The sequence below is a fragment of the Pipistrellus hanaki genome (genome assembly GCF_964339955.1).
Source record: "Pipistrellus hanaki genome assembly, chromosome: 10".
NCBI classification, from domain to species: domain Eukaryota; kingdom Metazoa; phylum Chordata; class Mammalia; order Chiroptera; family Vespertilionidae; genus Pipistrellus; species Pipistrellus hanaki.
Genome location: NC_140512.1, coordinates 15,161,488 through 15,178,561, shown reverse-complemented (window position 1 = coordinate 15,178,561; position 17,074 = coordinate 15,161,488). Strand labels below are relative to the sequence as shown.

At 41.4% G+C, this 17,074-nt stretch overlaps 1 protein-coding gene across 1 annotated transcript in view; it reads right to left on the bottom strand.

Annotated features, from left to right (window-relative positions):
* Window positions 1–259: 259 nt before the first annotated feature.
* LAMB4 (laminin subunit beta 4) overlaps window positions 260–17,074 on the bottom strand; it is an 83,639-nt gene continuing 66,824 nt past the window's right edge. The window contains exons 31-35 of the mRNA XM_084897794.1: window positions 13,563–13,770; window positions 11,702–11,840; window positions 9,018–9,191; window positions 7,646–7,799; window positions 260–1,140 (exon numbers count right to left, since the gene is read on the bottom strand). Coding sequence (XP_084753920.1) covers window positions 1,007–1,140; window positions 7,646–7,799; window positions 9,018–9,191; window positions 11,702–11,840; window positions 13,563–13,770 — 809 coding nt within the window. The 3' untranslated portion in view covers window positions 260–1,006. The remainder of the gene's footprint in view (window positions 1,141–7,645; window positions 7,800–9,017; window positions 9,192–11,701; window positions 11,841–13,562; window positions 13,771–17,074) is intronic.

Genomic DNA, 17,074 nt, shown 5'->3' with positions numbered 1-17,074 from the left:
ACAACTTCATCTTCCTGTTCTGTAGGTTAGAAGTCTAATTCAGCTCTCACTGGGCTAAAATCAAGGTATGAAGGTGTCACATGGCTATGTTCCTTTCGGGAAGCAGTGGGAGAGAATCCGTTTTCTTCTTTTTTCCCGGTTTCTTGGGGCCACTTACATTCTTCCATCTTCAAAGCGGGCAGATTGTCAGCAGAAATGCTTGCAGACAAATGATGACAAGTAGTTTTTGAATACTATTCCAGTGTCATTTGGGGAAAAGAAAATCCTTTGGCTGAGAGAATAAATATGTAGGAAAAGGGGTGTAAAAAAACAAGTCACATTTTGCGTTTCATGCACTTTATTCAGAAGAGAACAATGGTTTTACAGATAAAGCAAAACCAAATCAAACGCAGAAACACTAGAATATACCACCCATATTCACTCCATTCTAGTATTCAATATATAATTGATTTTCATTTAATTTGTTTACATTTATTTTTATTTTATTGTTGCATAGTAAGAGCATTTAATATGAGATCCACTTTCTCAATACATCTTTAAGTGAATATTATTGTTAGCTACACATATACTGTACAGCAGATCTCTGGAAACTTATTCATCTGGCTTAACTGAAACTTTAGGCCAGTTGGTTAGTAACTCCCCATTCTCCACTACCCCTCACCTGGACACTTTAATGGTTAGTATTAGTAAAAAGAATCTTATTTTGATTTGTACTTGCCCTATGTAACTAATTATTTTTAAGTTAGGAAAGGCAAGAGGAAAGGTTTCTGAAAGCAGAGACAACCTCTTTTCTTCTCCCTTCTGTTCCACACGAAGAGGCGTTTCCGGGGCCCAGGGTCACTCCCCAGCATGCTGAGCTGAGCTGAGCTGAGCTGCTGCAAGGGGAGGGCTCCTGCACGGGAGTAGGGAGTCGAAGAGGCTGATCATCTGTGCTCCCAAGTTCAGCACAGCTCCTCAGGAACCAGAAACAAAGGCACTGGCTATTGCATTTCAGCTCGGCCTAACACTAGCAGCTTAAATATTTACTTTCTTGCTCAACAATTTCATTTTTAATGGCAATGACGTGATCCTCCAACTGTTTCAGTTGATCAGCTTTTTTTTGTCTACTTAGATTCAAATCTTGAATCTTCTTTTCTAAATCTAAAAAAGAAAATGAAAGGAATTATGTATTTCCGTTTGATAAATTCCTCCTGGATGCCCAAGTGATACCAAACACGTGGAGTTTAGGTGTCGCATAAAGGTATATCTAGTTTGGTGTTTTGATTCATTAGACGAAACACTTATTTTCACCAGACTACTCAAGGTTTTCGTGTAAGTCGGAGTAGACAAACTGATACATTTGTCTAAAAGTATTTTCTACCTAAAGGCATTTATCAATGTGAATCTGTACCTACCGTATTTTTCGGCCCATAAGACGCACCGGCCCATAAGATGCACCAGTTTTTAGAGAAGGGAAATGAAGAAAAAAAGATTCTGAAACAAATAGTGTCCTAAAATATTTTATGTGCATTAAAACCCAACATCACAGTCATAAACACATGTAATCAACCCTGTAAAGTAAACAGCAGCATTTAGAATCATTTAGAACCATTATTAACAAATACAGTCAGCAAAAGACAAAATGTACTGTAAAACACAATAACGAGAGACTTCAGTAATAAATTAGAATAAAGTTGAAGATTTATGGTAAAGGTTCTGCTGAGATCTACAGTACGCCTACCCAGTAGTCAAGCACGGCAACAGAGGGCGGAGAGGAATGATTGGGGGAATAGACGCGGCATTCTTCCGGGCACGGAGTACGGGCCAGCAAGGGGTACAGGCGATGATTACGGGTTTGGATTACGCAGTTACCGTACACCGCACCTGGGCTGACATGGAGATATGGCTGCAGCGAGGGCATGGAGGCTGACTACCATACATGGGAACTCCTCTACCACTCGGGGTTTACAGAGCGGGGCAGACACTCTGGGCACAGAGGAATGGACAGTGGCTGCAGCAAGCACACAGAGACCACACAGAGCCGGGCAAGTAAAAAAAACTTTTTTTTTAAAAGTATAATATATGTGTAGGCTATATTTGGACCATAAGACGCAGGGACTTTTTCCCCCCACTTCTGGGGGAAAAAAGTGCATCTTATGGTCCGAAAAATACGGTAGTTCAAGTTGACTAGAAATGAAGAGACAGAAGATAAGCATTGATTGGACCTGGTGAAGTGTTATATTTCCAAAGATTCTTTCTTCCTCTTTCTTTCTTCCTTCCTTCCTTCCTTCCTTCCTTCCTTCCTTCCTTCCTTCCTTCCTTCCTTCCTTCCTTCTTTTCTTCCTTTTCTTCTTTTTCTTTCTTTTCCTCTCTCTCTCTCTCTCCCTCCCTCCCTTTCAAAAAATATTTTTATTAATTTCAGAGAGAAAGGGAGAGAGAGAGAGAAACATCAATGATGAGAGAGAATCATTGATTGACTGCCTCCTGCATGCCCCTCACTGGAAATCGAGCTGAATCCTGGGCATATGCCCTGACCGATAATTGAACTGTGACTTCTTGGTTCATAGGTTGATGCTCAACCACTGAGCCACACCGACTGGGCTGTTCTTTCTATATTAACTATTCTTTTTAACATGTATCTTTCACTTTAGGGTTTCCCAATCTTTCAGTAAAAAGAACCGACTTTTTCTCTTCATATTCTCCTGCTAACATTGAAGTCCTTGAACAGTAAAAGCAACGTGATGTCTTTCTTGGCTTCACTCCTATCTGTCCGTCCATCCATTCATTTTTCCACTCTTCAACCAACAAATATCTGGGAGTTATATTAAACCGTAAGAAGGAGTCCACAGAACAGTGGATGGGAGAGGCATAAGCAGCTATGGTTGACAGTGAGGTGGCCGTTAGGAAAGACACTGGCTTTGGGTTGAAGTGGAACTTCTCAAAGAAGGTAAATGTTACTTGGTCAGATCACACCTTGGTGTTCAGTTGGTTTGGGGTAACTGTCAAACTAGCATGTAGCCTGTTTAGAGGAAGGAACCGGATTATGAAAACATCTGAAACTGTCCTGCGAACAAAAATGGAGTGCCCTGGAAATTTTCATAGAAAGGAAAGAAGACGTGTGCCACAGCTATTTTTAAGTATTTGAGGGCCAGAAAAGCAGAGTTAAGTGTGTGGGCTTTTTTCTTGTTTGTTTTGTTTTTTTCTTTTTCTTTGGTCAGCCCGAGGAAATAGAATGCAACCAGCAGGTGAAAGCTCCCTAAGGATTTTGTCTGAATATAAAGAACTTTCTAGTAGTCACAGCTGCTCAAAGACTACAGAGCTACTGTGAAGGTGGTCAACATTCTGTCACTGGAAACTTTCAAATATAGGTCAGTTGGGATTGAAAAGGGGATTCAGCTTTGAAAGTGTATTATTAAAAAAAAAAAAAAAAAAAAGACAAGCCCCCATGTTTCTACTACATTTGTTAATAAGACTGTGCTGGCTCCTTTTTACTTGCCCCACCAGATCCAGTCTCCACCCTGCTCTGTGTCCTGGAAAGCTGGCTCCATGGATGACATCACCTGGCTCCCTGACCTCTGGCTGTCAGGCACGCTTGGCCACTGTGGGTTCTGAGAAGTGGTGGGAGGGAGGGGGGGGGGGGGAGAGTGAGCACACTCCTCCCTGGTGAGCAGCAGGCTCTGTCAGTTCTCACAGCTCAGCTCCAGCTCCCGAGGGCTGGCCTCTTCCCTTCTGTTCCAGTGCCCGCAGGCCTGCTTCACAGCATTCATGTCCTGCTCCCCTGCTCATGGCTTCTCTCTGCTGCCATCACCCAGAACCCCCAGGCCCTTGCTTGTTTGCCAGAAGCCAATTCCAGCATGTCAGCAGGGCTGACTCATCTGGGAATGGCTGAGGGCATTTCCCCAAACCTGAAAAAGATGCATAAATTGATTGCTCGCTGCCAGACAGCTAAGGGCATTTCAATCTACATGTTATTGTCTCCTACTGGCCAAACACCTGAACAGCTGTAGGCAATTCTACAATCTGACAATGGATTCTGTACTCTAAACCCTTTGAAGTGTATATCTACCTTGCCTTAGGACAATTTGTGGTAATAAAAAGCAAGGGGTCCTGAGACAAGGAGAACTTAGTTCCTTTAGCTAAGTCTTCTCTGGTCCCCCAAAATGCCTTCCAAAATTATGTTTCATCTCTGGACTCTTATTTAATTTACACAGAGCCTTCTCCAGATTCCTGAACCCTTCTAGATGCTGGATTAATACCCCTGGCACTTGCTTCCCAGAATCCTTGCACATTCTTTGTAGCTTCTCCCATCAAACCAGGTCAGCTTTGTAAGTTATTTTGACCAATAGAAAGTGGAAGAAATGATTTTATAGGACCTGAAGAGATTCACAGCTTCTGTACTTATTTTCATGGAACTTTCAAACAACCTTGCTGCAAAGCAGCCTGAGATGAAAGACCCTCATAGAGAGGTCCAGCCTCTCAGCCAAGGTTGGCCCCTGACCCATCAGCCAAATGCAGCTGTTTGGAGAGATAGCTGAGACAACTCTGTTTACAAACACATAATCCAGAATTACATCCAAGCATGCTTTCTCTTTCTTTCTGGGAGCCTGACTGAGTTCTATGGAGGGACCCTGCTGCAGACTAGGGCCCATTTTCGACTCTCTCAACGTTGATCCTGCCGAGGTAAGTAAGGGTTGCTTTTTGGGATCCCACAAGCATCACTTCCAAACAGATGGGAACAGAGCACAGACCTTGTGGCTCAGCCCCTTCTCCAGTGGCGGAGTCGGGAAGGCGGCCAAACCAATGTCTGTCTTTCCTGTCTTGTTGAGTTGCGAAAACAGTCTTACCATGAAGAGAGGAATGTGTTGTTTTAGACCCCTCGGAGAAGTCCCCCAGCTTAAACTTCTCTCCCAACCTAATGCCAGAACTGTGGAGGCTTTAGTCTCTGGGGATAAGTGGAAACAAATTTGGATCCTGATATCAAATATAAGACAGAAACTATTCTCTCCATGATTTTGCTCCTTTGGAAGGATCAAGGATAAGAGAAACTGATATTCATGGTATTGCTGTGTGACAGAGTATAAAGTAAAAAACATAGTGTCTGTCTTTTTTAATCTTTCGTAGTATCTCCTTTAAAATTATTAGGAAAATACTAAAAATGGAAAAAAGTATCCACAAGCTCACTACTTTTAAAACAATTATATAAATGTAAAAAGTACATTTTCTTCTTTACTCTCCTCCTCCCAGAGATAACTAATGTTAACCATTTGGTATGCGTTTTTCTTTGCTTTGGTCCATACTAATATTGCATTTTCTTATCTTTTTTTTTTTTTTTTTTTTTTTTCCTGTCATAGTGATGATATGCATTTTAAAGTGAGGATTTGGGGCTATTTTAAAACTTTGTTACTTATATTACAAATAAATATTGTTGTTTTAAAACTTTCAGAGACAATACATACAACCAAAAGTAAAAGTAAAACCACTCATCATTTGATATTTCTTAGAGGTAGTCAAGGACATGATGATTGTCCAGAAAAATCATGAGTATTAGTTGTGGAAAGCAAAAATCCTAATGAACTTTCTGATTGTTTGCCTTCCAGGTGTGTACACTTTGTGTGCATCAGGATTTCCATTTTGACCAAAATCCTTGTCCAGAATGTGATTCCTTCTGGGTTGCTACCTACTGGCCTTGCTAGGTGACCTGGCGCCCTAGAGTCTAGATATACTGATTCCAAAAGAGCGATTTGCATGAGGGGAGAAAATGCGCAGTATAGGTTTGGAAGAGGGTTTTTCAATCCCAGTGCCATTGATACTTTGGGCAGGAGGATTGTTTGTTGGGGGTTGGGGGTTGGGAGTTGGGGTGGTATCCCGTGTATAGGATGTTTAGCACCACCCCTGGCCTCCATCCACTAGACGCTAGTTGTACCTCCTAATTGTGATAAGCAGAAATGTCTTTAGACATAATCACCCCCAGTTGAGAACTACTGGGTTAAGAAAAGGGTATTTCAAGGTGACCAAAGGTAAATCTCAGTTTGTTCTGATTAACACAGAGTGAATGCTAATTAACACCCTTTTGTGTGTTATCCCCATCCTAGAATATATGCTGAGTGGCCAGATTATGATGATCTCTGAGCACATAATAGCCTGGCCACTCAGAGGCCTGGTGCATGAATTCATGTATGGGTGGGGTCTGGCCAGGGAGAGGGGACATGGGCGGTTGGCCAGCATGCCTGCTGGTTGAACTCCTGGTCGAGGGGACAATTTGCATATTAGCCTTTTATCATATAGGATATATGCTGAGTGGCCAGATTATTATGTGTTCAGAGATCATAATAATCTGGCCACTCAGTATATTTTCCCCTATTGATTTTTAGAAACAACCGAAGAGAGGGAGGGAGAAGAAAGGAAGGAATGGGGCGGGGGGGGGGGGGGAGAGGAGGGGTGGGAAGAGAAGGGGGTAGAGAGAGAGAGAGAGAGAGAGAGAGAGAGAGAGAGAGAGATTGGCTGTCTCCCACACTTGCCCTGATCTGACCAGGGCCAGGGATCAAACCAGCAACCCAGGTATGCGCCTTTGACTGGGAAAAACCTGTTACCCTTTGCTGTATGCTCCAACACAGTAACCACTGGGTCACAGTGGCCTAGGCCTCTTCCCTTCTGTTCCAGCGTCCACAGGCCTACGTGACCCAGATTCATCGATCTACTCCCCTGCTCCTTTGGGCACAGGACGCTGATGTCTTCTCACTGCTGTTGGTCACCCAGACCCTCCAGGCTTGTTTCCGTTGATCCCTTTGCCCCCAGACCAGGTTTGGCTATGCAAGCTCCCAAAGTATAAACCCAATTCCTACTTCTTTCTCCTCAGTGGACTCACATCTGGTTAAATTGTGTCAATGCTACATTGAAATTGGTATAAATTCTACCTGCTGATGAAGCATGTCAAATTGATAGCATGGGTAGAAGAATAGATAGAACTACCATATGATCCAGAAATCTCATTTCTGGGTGTATATTCAGATGAAACGAAATCTGTATCTTGAGGAGATATATATGCATCCTGAAGTTCGTTGCAGCATTATTCACAATAGGCAAGGCATGGAAACAACCTGAGTGTCTGTTAAAATATATATATTTTGCTACATGATGAGAACCTGGAGACATCATGCTAAGTGAAATAAGCCAGAACAGCAGTTGCCAACCGATGGTCTGCAGACCACTGGTGGTCCGTGAGGTCCGAAGGTTGGCGACAGCTGAGCCAAAAAGACAAGCACTGTATGATCTCACTCATTCCATTCATGTGCAGAATTAAAAGAAAAGAAAGAGTCTAGCTGATAGAAACATAGTGGAATGGAATGGTGGCTGCCAGGGGTTGGGGATGGGTGAAATGAAGAGATATTGGTCAAAGGGTGCAAACTTTCAGTTAGTAGATAAGTAAGTTCTGAGGATCTAATGTACTGAGGTTGCTGATTATAGTTACTAACAGTGTACTGTGCACGTGAGTAGACCTTAAGCATTCTCAAAGGTAACCCTATGAGGTGACAGATGTGTTAATTAACTTGATTATGGTAATTATTTCACCATGAATACCTGGAGTAAATCGGCACACTGTCCAGTTTAAACACATACAAGTCTATTTGTCAACGACAGCTCCCTAAAGCTGGGGAAGAGGAGGTACCTGCTATCCTTCTTATCTTGTCCTCCGTATCTCCAGCCAGTTTTGCCGCTGCATCTTTTAGCTGCTCCACTTTTCCTAAGGTTTCCTTTGCCAGTCCTGCCGCGCTGGTCTTGTGTTGAAGAACAGCGTATTGATTTCTCAGCTCCACAAACTCCTGTAACAGATCAATCCTCCCATCATCAGGAAATATGGAGAAAGTGTGTACGCATACACAACATTTGCCTGGTGCTGTTCATAAAAAGGAATAAGAGGAAACCATAATCCAGTCAATATACTTGAACTACTCTGATAGTTCCAACAGGGCTTTTCGTTGCATTTTTTTTTTTTTTCAGGTTGAAAAAAAAAATATCAGCTTTAGTTAATTAAACTTTGTTCCAAAATCTTGAGTCGTCACTCCATGTGAAGGCAGATGCTTATGAAGGACCGACCGACTGTTTGTCCTGAGCTACATTAAGGCGAGAGACACACAGGACAGAATGACCCGGGCCTGCCCTGGCCCGCTCCTCAGTGTGTCAAACAGCTGCAGTGCTGGGTGCAGTGAGGACACATCGTTTGGTTGGCAAAAAGGTGGGACAGAAATGAGGCGGGAAGGGAGGCTGGCAGGGAAGCAGAAGCATTAGGAAGAAGATCTCCCTCAGAACTAGAATGGACATCTTTGGGGTCAGCCTCTGTGGTTGACCATTTAGGATGTTCCGTAGGTGGATAAAGGCCAGACCCAGGAACAGAATATGGAAGGGGGAAGGGAAGGGGACAAGAAGCCCTTTGTCGACCTCTGTTCCATAGAAAATGTTCTCCACTCCCGTCAGTGGAAACTTGACCCAGAGCACGAGGGCTTAGAAGCAAGATAACAGGCCAATTGTAAAAATACTTCCGCATTTTCCTTTTGTTTAAGCTACTGTATTAATGCTACCAAGCGGAGACATCCTGCTAAGAACACGAGCTGATAGGTTCTTTCAGCACCTTAAATGAGCGGGCCACTTTCCACAACTGCTTAATGAACTCACTCCGATTTTTGTAACTTCATCTATTCTCCGGCAGGTGACTTTCCCTTCTTGTTTTCCTTACATGTAATGTGACTTTAGAGTAAAGGGCAAATAGGTACAATATAGTGGCATAACATGTGACTATAAGAGCCCTGGGGCGAATGGGTGGCCAGTAAACACTCCCACCGGATTTGGCCAGAGGACCGCTGCCTTCTCCAGAGACAGCCCTCCCCCACCTCCCTGCCCATCGGGATCCATACACACATCCACCACTGCGCATGGACCCGCACTACAGGCCATGCTGGTGAGTGGAGCGAACATCTGGGGATAAAGGGTCAGCCTTCAGAGAAGCACTGTGTGCTCTTGGTGGCGGGGGTGGGACTCCTGACCTCCTTGAGGCCCCCGGCCTGGCGCTGGGCCGACTCCGCCTGAGCTCCCACGTGGACGGCTTGCTCTTGATTCCTTTGCAACTTGACCCGCAGCTGGGAAAGTCCGTCCTCCAGGGCTGACCGTTGCTTTGCTGAGTCCAGTTCCTTCTCAGTCTCCTGGGCCTTATTTTCAGTCTGTTGTTGATTTAGAGATCAGAAAAAGAGAAAGTTTCTTTTTGCAACAAGAAGCAAACAAACAAACAAAAAAAGAAGCGATGTAATTCTTCTTCAGAAAATAAGCTAGGTGTAAAGGGAAAGAAAAGCATTCCTTTGAATTTTTGGTTCCATTCACAAAAGAAAAATGTTATGATAAAATATTTCAGACATACGAGATTCTAAAAGACAATATGAAACATATCCACGCACCCACCAGCCAGAGTGAGAATAAAGCATGGCCAGTGACGCCCTCGCTGGTTTGGCCCAGTGGATAGAGTATCAGCCCGTGGACGGAAGGGTCCCAGGTTTGATTCTGGTCAAGGGCACATACCTGGGTTGTGAGCTTGAACCCCAGGAAGGGGGGAGGGGTGCAAAAAGCAGCCAATCAATGATTCTCTGTCACCATTGATGTTTCTCTCTCTCTCTACCTCTCCCTTCCTCTCTGACATCAATAAAAATATATTTTTTAAAAATGGCCAGTGAGCCGAAGTCCTCAGGGCACTGCTCCCCATCATATCGCCTCCCCACCCCCCCAAAGGCAACTACTAACCAGAATCTAGCATTTACCATTCCATGTTCTTCTTGGTGCCTTTAACTCTATGCCTTTGCAGTATTTCTAACAATGTGCAGTGTTCCATATTTTTAACTTTGTGCAAATATATCATTATTCTATTCTGTTTTTACTTTTCGCTTGATGTACATGGCTTCTAATTCCCCACCCCCTTACATGATATATTTATTTCTGAACATGCTATATTTATTTCTTATATACTTGTCATATCAAGAAGTCCTATTTAAATATTCCCCAAATCTAACTGGTCATCTGTTATCACTTGTCTCTTATTCTTTGGTTATATCTTTTTTTATTTTATTAAACATAGTAAACATTCCTACCCAATAATGGTAAGAACTATGGTCTGTTGCCTTTTGATCTTGTTGGTTGCTCTCTTGTTTGAGGCAATATATTTGGGAGTGGGGGTGGAATTCTTTGAGGTTTGGTTTTAAAGTGTATTTTTTTTTTGGGGGGGGGGTTTCTGTTTGACTCTGTCAGGCATCTGAGGGCACTACCAATCTAGGACCACTTTCAATGACATTTTTAGCTTTGGTTGTTGGGGTCACCCAGGTAGTGTGAATCCTCACCCCCAAACTCCAGAAGATCTAGCCTGTGGTTAGCAATTCTTAGTGAGGACTTTCCTCCTCTACCCAGAGCAAGAGGCAAGTGTCTGTATTGTGTTCTCTCTCTTTCTCTCTCTCTCTCTCTCTCCCTCTCCCTCTCCCTCTCCCTCTCCCTCTCCCTCTCCCTCTCCCTCTCCCTCTCCCTCTCCCTCTCCCTGTCTCTCTCTCTCTCTCTCTCTCTCTCTCTCTCTCTCTCTCTCTCTCTCCCTCCCTCCCTCCCTCCCTCCCTCCCTCCCTCTCTCTCTCTCTCTCTCTCTCTCTCTCTCTCTCTCTCTCTCTCTCTCTCTCTCTCTCTCTCCCCCCGAGTGGTTTAACATTTCACTGAGGGTTTTGCCTTTTGGGGTATCAGCTTCCTATAGGGGTCATATTCCTTCCTTGTGTGGGCTTCATTTTTTTGTCTGTTATGTATGGTGACCATTAAGGCCAGCTAGGAGTACCCTAATTAAGTTAATAACAATGTACCTACTTATATAGTTTGTTTAAAAAAATTTCCTGGGTCCAGGTCCTGCCCTGTCCTCTAGTTGCCAGACTTCCTCTCCTGGATCCATTGCGTGTGCTAAACCATGGTCTTCTCTCTCTGAACTCCGGATGAAGCCCTTTCTTTTGGCTAAGTAAGATATTCTTTCAGTCTTAGGATGCTCCGATGAGATTTTATGCACATTTAGTTACAACAAACTCACGTTTTTTCTTTGGGTTGTGAGCTTTAAAGAGTCTCTGCCCTGGCTGTTGGCTCAGATGGTTGGAGCATCGTCCCCTATTCCACAAGGTTGTGGGTTCAATGCCTGGTTGGTGCACGTATAGGAGGCAACAGGCAATGTTTTCCTCTCACACCAATGGTTCCCCCTTCTTTTCTCTCTCTCTCTCTTCCTCTCCCTCCCTCTCTCTCTCTCTCTCTCTCTCTCTCTCTCTCTCTCTCTCTCTCTCTCTCTCTCTCAAATAAAAAACAAACATATCCTTGGGTGAAGATGAAAAAATAACAACACAAATAATAAAGAGTCTCTTACTCTCCCTGGTATCAGAAGGGATCAACTCTGACATCAGATCTACTTTAGTTATCTGTGTGGCCTTCATTTTCTCATTTATAAGCTGATGGTAGCACCTGCTTTATCCCCCAGGATTGGCCAACAACAAAATGAAGGGATGTTGGGAGGACGCTGTAGAACATTAAATGCATAATGTGACCCTAATCTTATTTTATCCTTACAGTCCCATCAGACAGGGAAGTCAAGCGTGACACTGGCATTTGTAAAACCTGGGCTGTTTCCACACTCAAAATCTATTTCAGATTAGTTTCAAGGAAAATAGAGAAATACCTGCAGCGCGCTCTCTTTTATTTTTGTTATCTCGGCCGTCAGCTGTGCAATGTTAGAATTTGCCCGTCCTTGAGTGATTTCAGCTTGTTGCCACTTATTCAGCATTTCGTCGGGATTCTGTAGAACACGTGCTGCTTTTCTAATGAAAAATATTGTGCAATTAGTCATATGTTTCATTTTGATAACTCATTTGATTCAACCAAAAATTTACTGCATTCTTTATAAAGTAAACTTATAAAGGAAACTCTTCAGTAAGGCAAAGGGCTTGGAGTCTTCATTTTGAGAAACAGGCATACTGAATGCCAATAAAAACACACATATATATATGCATGTGCAGACACAGATTCCACCAGAGATGAACATCAAATATAAGCTCTTATTTCTTCTTAATTTGTCATAAACAGAGAGGGTTGGGGCTATCACTGCCAAGTTTCGAACAAAAAGATATCAAACAAAAAACTATTCTTTGCCAATTCCAGTTCTGTAATTTCTCAAACTTGAGCAACAGTTTCTAAATCTTTATTGGAGTGGGGGTGAGAGAGTCAAGAGGCTCCGCAGAGAGCAAAGAGAGAACCAGAGGCCTGCATTTTCGGGCTGTTTATTCTGGTTTATTTAAGCCTCACTGGCATTCCAGCTGCCCAGGGGCCCAGTCGGAGGTTAAAATCACAAGCATTCCAAGCGATGGGTGATGCTATAGAAATGCGCTCACCTCCAGTGAACATTCTCCAGCTACTGAGATCTGTGGGCTCACAAACACCTTTGGAGGAATGTACCAAGTGAGTGAAGTATCAGACAAACGTGGCAGAGGTGTAATTAGAAATGATTGTGCCCGGAGCAAAAATAGTTCAATCGCAAAACATCCCCTTCCCCATCCAACCCATCCTCTCCTTAAAAAAAGAAAGAAAAAAAAAAAAGAAAGAAAAGACTCTTCTTTTAAGAGCAGTTGTAGGTTTGCAGCAAAATTGAGTGGAAGGTAGATATTTCCTATTACCGCCCCCTCCACACACACACACACACACACACACACACACACACACACATATTCCCCCCCTCCCCCCACCTCCCATTATCAACCTGCCTCACCAGAGGGCACATTTGTTACAACTGATGAACCTACACTGACACATCATCATCACCCAGAGTTCATAGTTTACATTAGGGTTCACTCTTGTACAATTCTATGTATTTTCACCTTCCTAACATTCCCCCGTGCTCTGCCTATTCACCCCTCCCCTCAACCCTTGGCAACCACTGATATTTTTTACTGTTCCTACAGCTTTGCCTTTTCCAGAATGTCCCATAGTTGGAATCATACAGGATGTGGCCTTCTTGTCTATACTTCTTTCCCCCTATACTTCAGGAGCCTTCCTTTCTCATAACACCACACACACACACACACACACACACACACACACACACACACATCTTTTTATTGAGCCTTTTTTCTTTAGATTTCAACATACTGCTCATTATGGTAAAGTTAGAAAGTACAATGTGAAAAAGAAGGAGGAGGAGGAAGAAGAGAAGCAAAGAAGGAAGAAGAAAAAAAGTCCGGAAGGGGAAAATTTACCAGTGAACCTACCACCTTTTAAAATTCTGGCATATTCTAGCATCTTTGCTCTAACAGGCCTTTTTCAATCCTCACCCGAGGAAATGTAATTGACTTGAGAGAGAGAGAGAGAGAGAGAGAGAGAGAGAGAGAGAGAGAGAAACATTGATTGGTTGCTTCCCTTATGCACCCTGACCGGGGATTGAACCCCTGTCTGGGAAATGAACCCCAACTTTTTTATTGTACAGGACAATGTTCCAACCAACTGAGCCACCAGCCAGGGCAAGATGAGAATATTAAAACTGTACTTACTCAGCTGCTTTTGCCTTCACCAAAATCTTCTGGGCTCTATCTGCTGCTTTATTTAGCTTGTCCTCATCTGTCCTGTAGTCCTCAGAGAGTTGCATAAGTTTCTGTATGTTGTCAAGCTCATGGGTTATACTTTGTGATGTTATTGGCAGATGGATGTCAAGTACACGATTTGCAACCTTTTCTATGTCCTCTGGAGGCACATTTTCCTCTTAAATAAAAAGGTGGGTTTTAGGTCATTAGGTCTCTTTATCTAACACCATCTTTTAAGGATAGCTACAATGAACTCAAAGTCCAATGCACTTGCATTTGATTGTGTGTCCCTAGAACTCAGGGATTAGAATGTCTACATCCCATAGATTCTTCTTCATGCTTAATTTCCCCCTTGCTCTGAAAGGAACATTGCTACTCTAGGGTTGTATATATGCTACACTAATACTTGTTGGAAAAGTGAAAAACTACCAACTTGGGATATCACCTATGTTCTACAAAATGTCCTCGCAAAAAAACAAAATAAAAATAGATTACTATGAGCACTGAAACAAAAGCAGTTCAAGCGTTTAGATACCTGTCATTAATATTCAAGCACAATGAATGAGAACGGAGAAGCATTGCATTTGGACCCAGTAAACTTGTTCCTCATCCTCCATGACATTAAAAAGGCTCAGAATTTTTCCTCTTTTGTATAATTGGGTAATTATAACTGATGCTACTTAAAGGTCTATTTTGAAAAGGGACTGTGATAATTTAGAAAGTACCATGTGAATAACAAATAAGAAACATTTAAATGCACCTATGCTCTGCTCTTCGGGAAAATAAAATTGCCCTCTTTGAGAACTGAAGTGGAAGGTGGACTGTCAGTGTGTGGAGTGATAACTCTTTGTCACTGCCCAGCTCCTTAGTGAGGCACAACAGAAAAAGTTAGAGATCCTCATTCACATCAGGTGGGGAAAACAGAAGTCATTCTATATACTAAATACTGATCATACAAGAACAGAAGAGATGCATATAAGACAACATGATGTGGGATCCAGAGGGAGGAGAAAATACTTCAGGAAGAATTTTAAAAAGCCATTTAAATCCAGCTTGGAGAACAGCAGAGATGAGGGTTGTGAAACACAGGGTGAGGGGAGGGGTGAAAGGCATTCCAAATTGAGGGAACCACAGAATAAAAGAAACAGGTCACAGCTCCCTCTTGGGGAGGGGAGAGATGAGTGGGGTGTCTAAAATTGGAGGAATGGAAGTCAGAGATTGGGAGCAGACCACAGAATTCCCTAAAGTAACTTGGACTTTGATCAGGAGGCAGTGGGAGCAATAGAGGATGTTTAGTATTTGAATGGCGTGACATGAGTATATATCCTTTTTGCAATCATTTTTGCTTTAGCTATTTTGTTTAATATAAAAGAAATATTTTACTCCCTGTAATGTTTCTGGAAAAAAAATGTGATAAGCATGCTTATGAATAAATTAAGACCATATTTTAAATGGAATCAGGGAGTTGGCTCTTTAAAAATGGTAATTCTCATTATAAAAATGTTATAATAAAAAGTGAATTTAATTTAACCACAATTTCAGTCATCAAACATTTATTGATATTTATTATGAGATCATATGCTTAAATTTTTTAGATGGGACTCTTAGGAGAAATGATACATAACTTAGTTCATAAGGAATACAGATCACAAGGAAAATAAAATGGTCAAAGAAGACCTGAATAGTGGGCCACCATACAGTCTGATGATTTTATTTGGGCTTTCTAACAAGGAAAGGAGGAGTAATGGATAGGTGAAAGGCACTGCTTCCTGTGACTCAGAAAAGAGAACTTTCTTTTATAGAATACGATTTTTCTCTTTGTCTAGTCTAATTTTTGTTTTAATAATCAGGAAACAGTTTTTTCAGTTCTTTAGCTTAAAGTATTTTTTTTTTCCAGCAGCAATAAGAAATAGGATTAATATGGGAAATAAGCTCTATGACCTAGTGAACTAGGTTAAAAGCAAGAACCTACTTTCTGAACAATTGCTTAGGATTGAGATCATATCCCACCATTTTCACAAAATTGGTCTGGCGGTTTCAATTTGTGCCAAATAAACTGGTAACTGTAGAGAGATGCCAGTTTATTTGGCACAATCTCAGTTGAGTTCCTAACTCACTGAAAATTTGCTTTTGAACAAACAAAATGTCCAGTAGACTAATTCCACCCCCATTCATTTTTTACTGATCATTTTGATCATTTTTATTCATTCCTTTTACTGCCTAATTTTTTCGTATCTTGACAATCAGGATTAGAAGCTGCTAATATAATTTCTAGAAACATGAGGTTGGAAAATATACTTGGTTGGCCATAGGGGTTTCTTATAAATATTAAACAGGTTAAATAAAGTGATTGTCCAGATTATAACAGATACCCCAACTGTCTATTAATTCATGTGTAATAAAGGGTTAAATTATTGAATTTGGAAGGTTACTGTGAAACTCAAAGCCTCTTGAAATTAATCCCACAGTGTTGTACCCAAGCTGCATGATTTGAGAATGAGGTTCCACATCAGTTTCCAGCTGTATTTTTTTAAATAATATTTTTTGGACTGCTCTACTAACCCATTAAATTTTTTTTTCTTTTCTTTCCTTTTCTTTCTTTCTTTCTTATTTTTTAGATGTATTGTTAGTATTACAGATGTCTCCCATTTTCCCCATTTACCTCCTTCTTCCAGCCCCTCCTCAACTCCCCCTCTTCCTAGGTCTTCACTGACCTATTGCCCATGTCTATGGGTTATGCATAAAATAAATAAGTTCTTTTTAAAAATTAATTTCAGAGAAGGAGAGAGAGGTAGAGAGAGATGGAAACATCAGTGATGAGAGAGGATCATTGATAAACTGCCTCTTGCACACCCCCCACTGGGGATGGAGCCCACAACCCAGGCATCCAACTGTATTTTTAATTTTTTATCTTTAACCAATAATTTTCTAAAGTTTAAAATAAGTCTCTTCCAAAATTAGCAATAAATTAATAATTATAAGAATAACTCATAACAATAATGAATTAAATAGTTCATTTGGGCCAATCAAAGAGAGCAATATGAGACTTGGGAAGTAGACAATAACAGTTAATATCGAGTATTTTAGAGGCTACCTATGACCAAAATTTATCATACTTTGATCTTATGTATACTGTTAGCATAGAAGATGATAAAAATCCTAAAATCAGGGAATCTGATATAAACTTCATGTTGGATTTTTCCTTTTATAAAAAATAGTACAATAACTTAAAGCTTCAAGTTTATTTTTTGGGGAAAAAATTTTTAAACTAAATTCTAGCATTTATTACTAATTAATCTCATAAAGAGAATCTTTTTTTTTTTGATACTGAGTTAATATTTTGGGATTATTTTTATTAAGAAACTTTAAATCAAAGGGTGTATTATGTTCCTGATTTAGGCATGCCATTCCCAATTAATGTCATTTGAAATTGGTAGTGATGCTTGAGTATACATTAAAAAAAAAAAAAGAAACAAAAACTA